The sequence below is a fragment of the Gastrolobium bilobum genome, unplaced genomic scaffold, assembly GCF_033153095.1.
Source record: "Gastrolobium bilobum isolate Gb01-03AN ecotype WA unplaced genomic scaffold, APGP_CSIRO_Gbil_v1 utg67448, whole genome shotgun sequence".
In the NCBI taxonomy this organism is placed as follows: domain Eukaryota; kingdom Viridiplantae; phylum Streptophyta; class Magnoliopsida; order Fabales; family Fabaceae; genus Gastrolobium; species Gastrolobium bilobum.
In genome coordinates, this window is record NW_026897538.1 from 116,534 (window position 1) to 128,670 (window position 12,137).

Consider the following 12,137-nt stretch of genomic DNA (forward strand, 5'->3'; position numbering starts at 1 on the left):
TATACAATTTTTTTTCAAGAGATTAAACATAAATGTAAACCTTTTCTATGCAGCTTAACTAATTAATTTTTCTCTTAACGAGAACTATAAGGTTTAAACTTTTAGATTGAGATTTCTGAGTGGTTCATAACACATTATCGTGCTGGCTGTAACATTGAGATCAAGGAGTGCTTCAGAAAAAGAAAAAAGAAAAGCATAAATATAAGCTGCCATCGGCTTAAGTCTTAACTCAAAGCTAGCCCTTATGTATTCTCTAAATAGGGGTCGATTTCTAGCAACAGAAATGCATCTACTCGATGCATTGTAACATCCCAAGAGCTGGGCAGGGAGTGATCGCCGGTGCGAAAGGGCACAGACAATGAGCGGCTCATGCCAAATCTTGCAGCTTGGGGGTTCATGAATGAATCGAATCAACACCCGAAAGAGAGGGATTCCAGATACTGTGCTGGTATGGGACGGTACAGTTAGGAATGGCTTATAAGAATTAATTGGTACTACCTATACTAACAAGATGCATCTACTTTTCGGTAGCCCGTATCGAAAGAACTCCATAGTTAAGCGTGCTTGACTTGGAGCAATTCTGGGATGGGTGACCTCCTGGGAAGTTTTCCCGGGAAGTGTGCGAGTGAGGACAAAGCACACTGAAGAGTCTCGTGTTAGTGTGTGGGGACAGTCATTGATTCTTGAAAGTGGTCGGGCGTTACAAGTGGTATCAGAGCAGGGCCTCTCTTCCAGTACGGTGTGGTTCGAGGATGAACCAGGCGGAAGCTGGTGGGCATGTATCCCAAGAGCTGGGGCAAGGGCAGGGAGTGATCGCCGGTGCGAAAGGGCACGGACAATGAGCGGGTCATGCCAAATCTTGCAGCTTGGAGGTTCATGAAAGAATCGAATCAACACCCGAAAGAGAGGGATTCCAGAGATTGTGCTGGTATGGGACGGTACAGTTAGGAATGGCTTATAAGAATTAATTTGTACTACCTATACTAACAAGATGCATCTACTTTTCGTGCTTGACTTGAGTTAAGCGTGCTTGACTTGAGCAATTCTGGGATGGGTGACCTCCTGGGAAGTTTTCCCGGGAAGTGTGCGAGTGAGGACAAAGCACACTGAAAAGTCTCGTGTTAGTGTGTGGGGACAGTCATTGATTCTTAAAAGTGGCCGGGCGTTACATGCATCTTCCAATATAAAATCATTAATAAAATATCATCCAATAACTTAAGTTTTTGAGTTGAAAGAGCAGGGCATGACTAATTGGTTATTAATTAAAATAAGATATTGTGGAGTTTCTTAGCAAGATAGTTGAACCTGATACATCATTCATCCTTCAAGTCCAATAGACTCTCGTGTGAAGGAGCATATTAGAGAAATATGAAATCATTAATATAATCTCACCTAACAGTTTAAACTTGTAATCAATGTTTTAAAACTCGGTCCGGTCATCAATTCGATCGAGATACTAAGTCATTAGTTCAACTAGTGAATCATTAATTAAACTGATTTAAATAAATTTATATTAAATTATGGGAAAAATATTTTCCCAGTGAGCTCAAAACGACGTCGTTTTGGGATTATAAGATTAAAATATTATAATAATAAAGACTAATATAACCCTGCAATATATTAAAATTACAAAAAAATATTGATTTTCGCCTCAAAACGACGTCATTTTGAGCTCAACGGAGATAACTTATCTGACTGGAGAAATCCTTTACCCTTAAATTATGTAATAAATCTATTATAAGATAGATTTTAATCAAACAATTAAGGGTAGCCTATAATAATAAATGGTAATACTTTTCACTATCTTGGCTGGGTTCGATTCCCAACCACTGCTGTTTTTGTAAAAAATCAGCTTCACCCGGATTTCGTATTCCGTATGAAACTCTGCTTTTGATGTTATAATGTTAATAAATACAAGTTTCCTCTGCTTTTTAATAATGTTCCTGTTCTATATTAGTTTAATATTTTGGCACGATGGGTTAGTTGAATACTTGGATTAGGTGCATCACCAGGGAACTGCAAAGCCACGAAGTGAACTAAGTCACAATTTTTTTGATTGGCTAGACTCTAGATTCCAATGAAAAAAATTTGGTCGAAAGATGTGCGGGGAAGTGAACTAAGTCACAAATTTCTGGTAGTGGAATTGATGAAAACAGTTTTCAAATTATAAAGGTGGAAAATGCCAAACTTGAGTTGTTGCCAATCCAACAACTATCACCTGAAAATTCTACACCAGTGAATCCGCCAGGCATCAACCACCCAAACGCCTCCAACCCTTCCTCTTTGCACGAAAAATTAAGATAAAGGAATTAGGTAGAAGAGTCAAGACAGACAAGAAAAAGCACTTGCATTCCAACTAAGATAATCATATACCTACTCCAGCATTGCATGACTGAATCACAAGCATTCAGAATCATCATCATTCTAAAGAGTCTTCACCAAATTCCTCTATGCCTTTCTCTATATATGGACCTCCATACTCAAGTCACATCAGTCATATCTGTCTAATTAACTTTGATCAGTTTCCATCTCTTGTGACTCTTCTCTGTCTCTGACATTCCATACTTGGCAGCTAGCAAACATGGGTGTACTTGAAAACATCATCAGGGTATCTTTTGTGGCTATACTCATCAAATTGGCCATGGCTACAAATCACATTGTTGGAGGACCGAATGGTGGGTGGGATACAAACTCAAACCTTCAATCATGGGCGTCATCCCAAATATTTTCAGTGGGAGACAATCTCAGTAAGTCACTAGCATGCATTCATGAGACATAATCCTGATTCATGCTTTGATTTACTTAAAAAGAACACATTACCTTCTTTTTTTCTTTGTTGAACAAATTTACATCGTATGCACAATATTCTTGTAAGTTAACGACATTGACATGTGTACATGCAGTTTTTCAGTACCCTCCAAACCATAACGTGGCTGAAGTTACTAAGGCAGACTATGACTCCTGCCAGCCAACTAACCCAATTCAATCTTACAATGATGGCTCCACAACCATCCCTCTCACTTCACCAAAAAAAAGATACTTCATCTGTGGGACACCAGGACATTGCAGCCAAGGAATGAAGGTTGAAATAGACACTCTTGCCAGTGCAACTTCTCCTGCACCATCAGCAGCTCCTTCACCTGCAGATTCCCCAGTTATTTCCATCATTCCTTCTCCTGCTTCAGAAGAATCTACTACTTCACCAGCAGAATCTCCTGAATATATTCCAGCAGCACCAAGTCCATTGTTAGAAACACATATTGAAAGTCCTACACTCTCTCCAGTCATTCCTTCCACTGAATTTCCAGCTGCTGCCTCACCTCTAGCACAACATTCACCAGACCTCTCAGTTTCATCGACCAGGAAAGGCAATCTACACACCTCCATTGCGATAGTGTTAAGCTTACTAATGATGCTTATGGCCTTCTAAGGATGGGAAAAATCTCACTCAACCATTGCTACTGAGCTTATTCTGTGTGAAAATTTGTTTTTTGGTGTTTCTCTTTATTGCTTTGGTGTGCTTATTGCTTCCAACTTTAGAGATATGATAAGAGTATGCTTTACTAGTTGATAAAAATATCTCTTGTCAACAATTGATTTGATTTTATAACCTATTATTTAAACTGCTTTTTGGCCTTCCTACCAAGGACAATCACTAGGCAACTTCAAATCTTCAAACTTGCTTTAAAATATCAAAATGACTCTGAACTACTTTCATACTATAGCAGCTGCTGTGAACAAGATAGAACTATTTTTAGGCTCAATTTGATGCATATTGAGGGACAACACAAATAAAACAGTACAGGAAAAGTTAGTTGAGTCATAGGAAAATTTTTGTGTTGTTAACTGATTGATGATCAATCCACTCTCGTTCTAATTACTCTCCCCACACGCTCTCACTACAAAAAGCTTCTCTCTATAAACCATCGCTGAATTAACTCTTCACAGAACTTTGGCTCAGCAGGTATATGGTGATTTTCTTGGTGCAAATCTCGAATCTTATATTATCTGATTTGGACTTGGCATTCAGTGAAGATCATGCAACAATATAGACACTCTTTGTCTTGTGGAAAATGAAATAAGTACTGGTGATAAAAATAGACAAATGAGCTATTGGGTTTTGGTTTAGAAAATTTCCTTCTGGAGTCCTGGATCAAGACGAAAGAGAACATTCTAGCAAGCAATCAGTTAAACTCACTTTGATTTTTAATCATGCGACATACTTTGTAACCATGACATAAATCATTTTCTTATTACAATTTAGATAGTAGTAGCACAAATTTATCTTATTAACCAGTTTCCGAGCACACTTTCAGCATGTGATTTTAGAAAACACACAATAAGGACATGATGAATAACTTGGACAAAATTATAATACAAGCACACAGACAACAAATAAGTGGATGCTAACCACTTTATGCAACTGGAGGTCGAAGCAGATGATCCTTTGATGTATCAACTACAGCAGGGGGCATAAACTGCCACATGGCAAATCCAGGGTAACCAATGAAAGGTACCAGCTTGTGGCTAGCAGCTTGCCCTTTAGCATCCGGGGCATGAGGCATGAAGCTGGGTTGTACATTTGACAACTTGACCTGTTCCTCCAACTTTTCTTTGTCTTCCTTGAGTCTATTCTTCTCATCACGAATCTCATTCTTCTCAGCCTGCAAGGAAACAGAAATTCAGAACTACAATTCATATAAACTCACATGATAGCCACTTATTTTGAGAATCAGAAATCATAGCCACCAAAATTTCAGAAATAATGACATTACGTAATACAACCAATTCAATCCAAAAGTTTAAACTATTAGGTGAAACTCACATTAATGATTTTATATTTCTTTAATACGCCCTCTCACAAAAGAGCCTATTAGACAAGGAGAGTGAACAATCCTATTAGGCTTGAAGGATGAACTATGCATAGACACATTTACCCATGTTAAGAAAATCTCACGGTTGAATATTTATCAGAAGAATGGTTAAGCTTCAAAATAACCACAACAAAACAGAAAATAACCTTCAATTCTTTAATTTTTGCAAGTAATTCGTCATTCATTTCCTTCAGCTTCTGGGCTTCATTTCTTAATTGGGTTACCTCTCGAACCGCATCACTTAATATAGCAACCTTGTCTGTTTTGGGCAGCCTACCAGGCTCCAAGATAGAACTCAATTCCAGAAACCTTAAAAAACATGTCAAATTGAAAACATGAGATTTAGAAGACTAAACTCAGTCAGACAATATGCAAAATAATAACATGCCTCTCATTTAGTTTATCCCTTCGCAATTTCTCACGACATGCCTTGGAGCCAGATGCACATGATTCAGACCTTAACCTGAAGCCATAACAGTGGCAAATCATTTAGAGAAAATAAGAGAGCAAGGAGACAGAGTTAAAAAAGACAAAGATGCCAACTAATCACAAATTTTGACTTAAAAAGCAGACTTATTGAATACATGATTCCTTAATCAATTAACAGACAAATTTCATTAAGAAAAAAAAAATGTTTATTCAATATTTAAACTAAATCCAAGCATGTTCAATATTCAATATTTTATGTCCATATTCTTTATTGTGACTGACAATGATTAGCTAGCAGAGGAAATTAGAAGAATCATTTCAAAATTCAATTTGTGATAAAATTGTTTTACTCAAACCCACATTCACTCAATATATAACATTAATTTCTTCTTCTATATTCACACATGGAGAAAACTGTATATAAAGTTGTAATCAACAACATTTGGGTAATTGGATGCTCTATTGCTGTAGAATCTCATAATTCATAAAGCATGTCATAGGAAAGGCAGCAAATTGTATAAATTTCTAAACTTTTCTGGTTATGACTGCTACATGGTCAAAATGCCAAATCACAAAACCTTGAAGTCCATTAAATAGTGGTTAAACAGTTATGAAGGTACAACTTCATGTACTCTTTAGAGAGCCACAAAAGAGATATTACCGTTTTGAAGGGCCATTTTCCAGGACAGTTGAATCCAGTGAGTAATCCATTTCCAAACTGCAATTACAAATTAATCATCATGAAGCAGCTGGGGATAATTCAGGGTTCTAGCTTTTTAATAAAGGTACAATAAGAAATACAATATTCACAGCAATTCCAATTGTCAACACGAAGTTGAAGAAGAACACAAACCCACCTCATATTTGAAGGACCCTTGAAGGTGTGACTCTGAGGCACCCAGCTGAAACCACCAGAGTCTGCAGCCATGAAGTCAACTCCATCAACTGAGATATCAAAGTCATAATCATAGAGCCAAGTGGAGGCTCCTGAGGAATCGATGTCCATGTTGGAAGCGAGAAGGGAGAAGAAGGGTGTGTATCAACTAAGGTTGAGAGAGTAGTGAATAGCGTAAGAATATAGTACTATGACTATGTAACATAAAACAACATTATTCATTTGTAAGCTTTGTTTTAGTTGTCCCTTCTCAATTATCATCCGTTATAAGAGGAAAGAGAAAGTCACTGTGATTGTGAGGCTGTGACGGAAGCAGCAGATTGTTTGTCATTCTGGCACAGTGCTTCATGGCCAATTAACAATACATTGCATTACATTGATACAGTGCAGAGGAGCGAAGCAAACGCCATCAAATCCTACTCAGATTGGTTCACTTATTTTTATGTGCGCATAAAATTATCTATAGCATAAGAAAAATGAGAAAAAATGCGTTTATAAATTTTTTTTGAAATTTTTTACAAATTACATTATGTTCTTCCAGGAGAATATAGTGTAATGAGTATTCTCTCAAAGAAGATAGTGTAATTTGTAAGAGTTTGTAAACAAAAAAATTTGTAAATATAACTTGTCCCAAGAAATAATATATATATATATATATATATATATATATATATATATATATATACGAGGCAGGATCCTTTGACACCGGTGTCAATGAAAAGTTTGACACCTCATCTTCGAGCCGTTAGATTAAAAAAAATCAATGGTGTCACATGCTTACAAATCAGAATCGTTGATTTTTTTTAATCTAACAGCTCTCAGATGAGGTGTCAAACTTTTTTTTTGACACCGGTGTCAAAGGATCCTGTCTCTATATGTATATATATATATATAGAAAGGTTATATTTAAAAAAAAATTATTTATAAACTCTTACAAACTATATTATGTCTGACCAGTAATATGCTCTTGAGAAGAGTATTATCGGTCAAACATAGTGTAATTTGTAAGTTTGTAAAAAAAATTCCTACTATATATTATATATATATAGGGACAAATCCTTTGACATCGATATCAAATTTTAAAATTTAACATTAAATTCTATCTGTGGACTTCTGTCTATCAACGATTATCATTTATTGAAAATTAATATTAATTAATAAGTTTAATTCCTAATAAATAATAACTTGACAAAAATCAAATATTAAAATTTGGTGTTAAAAATTTTATATATATAATAAGATTGAGTACAACTATATCTTTAAATATATAAGTACATATGCTTACCAAAAAAATATATATATATATATATAAGTACATATAACTTTCTATTGTAGGAGTTATCATTTTTTTTTTTGACAGAGGACTATTTTGTGAGAGTTGGGTGGGGCAGTTGAAGTGATGTTTCTTAGCAATGACGTTATCGAAATTGACATCATAATTATATTAATTGTTACGATAATAGTTATTAGTTCATACTTCATTGAGGTTAGTATATTGTGCAGAGTTTTCAATTAATGTGATCGTCTATGACGTGTAACGAAATACAACTAGCCTTTTGCTTTTGGAATGGCTTGATGCGTGCCGTTAATTGACGTGATCTCCCTAAACAAATGTTGTTTTATAATAAGAAATAGATAACATTGTTATATCGTGTAGTCTTTGGTTTTAGAAATCAAGTATGTAATCACAACAAATGGTAATTTAAATCATTTCCGCTCAATGGATGGATGATCGTGAATTACGCTAAACCACACAAACCAATCTTAACATTACAATGGTTATACAAACCTCATGTATGCATTGGCAAAGAGGACTTCTTTTATGGGGAAAGACGTGTCCATCTCAGTTTTTATGGAAACATTAGAGGATAATTTCAACATAAGAGTGAAGTTATTTGAGACATCTAAAACTTATGGGGCGGTTATACTTACTACCAATTTAGACTTACTATTTTTATTACTTAATTGATTATCGTTAGATCAATTTGAAATCAACGGTTAAAAAATGAGAAATTATGCAGTGCATTTTCCAAGCTGGTCGAATTACGTTGGCACAATCAACTATGGCTTCCATTCCATATTTTCAACTACAAAGTTGTAAGCTTCCTGTTTTAGTTTGTAACGAGGTCGAAAGAATCCAGAGGGATTTTATCTAGGGGACACTGATGGATTTTGCAGACGTCACTTAATCAAGTGGAGCACTTGCCTAAAGTGTATGGTGGCTTGGGTCTGAAGAGGCTGGATCTTATAAATGATGCATTTATAGTAAAAAGGACTTGGAAAGTGATTTCTGATCACGATCAGCTTTGGGTGCAAGTCCTCAAAACTAAGTATGAGTCGAATGATAGAAGGGGTAGGCTATTTGAAGAGCGGAAAGGAGATTCCAAACTTTGGAGAAATATGTTTAGGACGTGGAAATCTCTTGAGGGTTGCTTGTCTAGGAGCTTGGGGATGGTAGGGAGATCAGTTTTTGGTGTGATAGTTGGCTAGACCAAGGTTCTTGCATCCAAGACATGGCATTTGCTGGTGCAATAGAGATTGACGCTAACAAGAAAGTGGCAGACATGACCACACCTTCAGGAGACTGGGATTGGGCGTTGTTAGAGCAGTGGGTCTCACCTACTGCTATTGACCTGCTGCATAACACTCCTCCTCCTAGCCTCGATAATGGTTTGGATAGGAAAAGATGGAGGATTGGTAGTAGTTCATCTGTTGCTTTTAAAGATGTTTATGATTGGCTTCTAGATGTTGAGGAAAGTGCAATGGGATCAAATAACTTGTGGCACTCTTTATGGATATGGGATGGCCCCCAAAAAACTAAGTTGCTGATGTGGAAGGTATTGCACCATCGTCTGCTCACCATGGACTACATTGCTCAATGGGGTAGTGGGTCTAATATCTGCCCAGTTACCAAGAACGATAGAGACCCTCCTCCATGCATTGAGGAATTGTCAAGTGGTGAAAAACTTGTGGAGTAGATTAGTTCCTAATACTTTTGAGTTTGCCTTCTTTGAAGCTGATTTGGAGCAATGATTTTCGGTAAATTTTGTAGGAAGTGTGGGGATAAGAGTTCCAAAGAATTGGTTAACTATTTTTTTATTAACCTGCTAGAAGTTGTGGCAATAGAGGAATGAGATTCGGCATAGGGTTTCACTCTTTAATTTAGCTATTAAGGAGCGCATGATCAATAACCTTGTTCGAGAGGTAGAGGCTGCCTTTAATAGTCCTAGCAATCATCGTATGGGCAGGAGAACCGTGATATCTAGCATTGCGTGGCAATTCCCAGAGGGTGGCTTTGTAAAGCTCAATATGGATGGGCTACCCGTGGAAACCCTAGTTCAGCTGCTTGTGATGGTGTTATTCGTGACTCAGTAGGTAATTGGATCAAAGGCTTCGCCAATAAGCTATCATGTTCATCCTTTAAAGCGAAGTTGTGGGGTATTCTTCGTGGTCTGAAGATTGCTTGGATGGAAGGTTTCTGTTGCATTGAGCTTGAGAGTGTTTCGACGAGTGTTATCTCTGTGCTTACCAAAAATGATGCAGCAGTCTATGAAGGCCATTTAATTTCTCGGATACGAACATGGTTACATAAGGATTGGAGGATCAAGCTTTCTCACACATATAGGGAGGGGGACATATGTGCAGACTGGATGGCTAATTATATCCTGGATAGCGAAGTGGGTGCCAATCAGGTTATCTGGGGGGAACATCCCCCCAAAATTCAGTTTATGTACTTAGCTGATATTTCTTCAGTTGGTCGGGCTCGTGCCCTGGTTGTTGCTTAGTTTCTTTTCGTTTCTTGTTTGTGGGCTCCGGCCCTTTCTTTTACCAAAAAAAAAATTAAAACATTAGTAAATATAACATTCCCCAAAACTTATTATCCTCAAACAATACGTAAATATACTTTGAAAGGTCAATACAGGAAGTAGGGATGATAAACGAACAGGGGCCTTTCAGGGGCTTTTGGCCCAACTCGTGAAGACCTGAACTTATATGTCTAAAATTGATTGTTGGAACCAGTCTTGGACTTGTATAAAAGCTCGTTTAATAAGGCATCGGGATCTAATTCAAAAGCCTGGCCTTAAAGCCTCTCAGGCTGGCCTAATATATTAACTTTTATTTTTATTTAATATTTTTTATGTTACTTATAATAGTCCTCTTTCTCTTTCCCATTTTACCTCATTTTATTAGTTAAACATACTTTTTGAATTATTTTGATCTATATTATGTTGCTTTGATATACATTGAATTTATGAATTTTTGTGGAATTATTAGTGTTGTTGATTGTATATTCTATTTGGACAATTTTTGTTGTCTTATTTTTTTAATAGGTTAAACCAGACTTTTATTTTTTATAAATAAGTCATACCACAAGCCAATAATTATATTCATAACAGGTAATATATTAGGCTAGATTTATACATTTAAACACAATCTTAACCTTTTATAACCAAAGCCCGACCCAGCTCGGCTCTTTAACATTCCACGGGAAGTAATGAAAGAAACTCATAAAGTTATTATAATGATTAAATGAGATAATTAGAAGGGGTTTTCGTTTGTCCTTTAACATGACATGGTAAAGTTTTCTACACACAATATTTTGTGGGCCCCATATTTTTTGAAGCAAAAAAAAAAAAAAGAACTAAGACACAAAAAACGAATCTCAGTAACATGACACAATCATTTTTCCTACAACATAACTCTTATAAAATCATAATTAGAAATATAAGTGTTTTTTACCATATTACTGATTAGAAAAATTAAGCATATTTTTTATTCTAAAACAAGCTTTAATGATATTCCTAAAAAAAAATTAAAAATCAAAGAGGGGTGCTATTAGCCCAGAGGGATCAACCAGTCATGATTGGGGCTACTAAGCTATGGCGCAACTACCACAAAACACAGTAATATAGCTCCAAAAACTAGGAAAAATAAAATAAAAACAAACATAGTAAGTAATAGGGTTATATATGTATCATGTTATAGGAAAAAATTCAATTTTTCTGTAAGAGTGAGAGAACTTATCCTACAACATGGTAAGTTATTCTCCCTAAGTAATAACTATTGATTTTGTTTACAAAAAAAATAAACCTATTGTTTTTAAAACAAAAACAAAAGTGCACTCAAGTGCGGGGCCATGATTTGGGTCTTGCTATTCACTGACCTCTGGGCCCTGAAAGTGAAAAGATTGTAATTGCCACTGCGGGAACCTATTTTCAGCACCGCAAAAGAAAAATATTGCGAGGACTCAAGACTAGTAGGAGGTGGGTGGGCACAAAGCAGAATTGAGAAGTCGCAATAACACAATGATACATGACCTTTCATTCACCCGTGGCATCACTCAATCGAATACATTCAAAATACCCTATATTATTACTTGCAAGTGTAGTTTTGTAAAATGCAATTCTCATTTTCCCATTTTCACAAGGAAATGTTAGCCCTTTTCGACCTTCCCATTTAAATACAATTGTCACTTTCCTTCTGTTTTCTTTCTTTTATTTTGTAATGAAGTTTGCGATCAAAATTTGTCTAATTTGCACAGGCAGGTTGCATGCACAACATGGAAAGCAGGGCATGATTCATTTGTTTTTTTCTATTTTGCTCAGTCTATTTTATTCTTTTTTATTTAGGTATATTTAATCTTTTTCTTTCTTTCTTTTTTGTATTCAGATTTTTTTTATTCAAATTATTTTCTTTTCTTTTTTTACTTTTAGATTTTTCTATCACTATTGTGATTTCCAATAAATTTGGTCTTATTTTTTCTTTTTCTTTTTGTCCTTTATCTTTTTTTTATTTAAAGTTTAAACACATTTTATCTTTTTCTTCTTCTATTTTTTCATTTAGTATTTTAAGTGTTTTAAGTTGTTCTTATTTTTCTTTTTCTTTTTTGTCACTCTATTTTCTTCTTTTGAGAAGGGTAAAATAGATATATTTAATTA

The 12,137-nt window shown here is 35.6% G+C and overlaps 2 protein-coding genes across 2 annotated transcripts; one reads left to right on the forward strand and one right to left on the reverse strand.

Moving 5' to 3' along the window:
- Positions 1 to 2,581: 2,581 nt before the first annotated feature.
- Positions 2,582 to 3,430, forward strand: LOC133307850 (uclacyanin 1-like). The gene is made up of 2 exons (XM_061508410.1): positions 2,582 to 2,747; positions 2,904 to 3,430. Exons 1-2 carry the CDS (start codon positions 2,582 to 2,584, stop codon positions 3,428 to 3,430), a joined length of 693 nt encoding a protein of 230 aa, XP_061364394.1.
- Positions 3,431 to 4,223: 793 nt separating this feature from the next.
- Positions 4,224 to 6,583, reverse strand: LOC133307846 (transcription factor ILR3-like). The gene is made up of 5 exons (XM_061508405.1): positions 6,161 to 6,583; positions 5,965 to 6,021; positions 5,263 to 5,337; positions 5,021 to 5,183; positions 4,224 to 4,664 (listed from the first exon to the last, which is right to left on the reverse strand). Exons 1-5 carry the CDS (start codon positions 6,307 to 6,309, stop codon positions 4,416 to 4,418), a joined length of 693 nt encoding a protein of 230 aa, XP_061364389.1. The 5' UTR covers positions 6,310 to 6,583; the 3' UTR covers positions 4,224 to 4,415.
- Positions 6,584 to 12,137: the final 5,554 nt, after the last annotated feature.

Bases quoted from the DNA above. Each gene is read 5' to 3' on its own strand.
- LOC133307846 (XM_061508405.1), bottom strand. From the start codon at position 6,309: ATGGACATCGATTCCTCAGGAGCCTCCACTTGGCTCTATGATTATGAC. The intron at 5,184-5,262 runs GCATGTTATTAT...ATGTTTTTTAAG, and splicing joins AGGGATAAACTAAATGAGAG to GTTTCTGGAATTGAGTTCTA. The intron at 4,665-5,020 runs GTTATTTTCTGT...GTTTCCTTGCAG, and splicing joins CAAAAATTAAAGAATTGAAG to GCTGAGAAGAATGAGATTCG.
- LOC133307850 (XM_061508410.1), top strand. From the start codon at position 2,582: ATGGGTGTACTTGAAAACATCATCAGGGTATCTTTTGTGGCTATACTC. The intron at 2,748-2,903 runs GTAAGTCACTAG...GTGTACATGCAG, and splicing joins TTCAGTGGGAGACAATCTCA to TTTTTCAGTACCCTCCAAAC.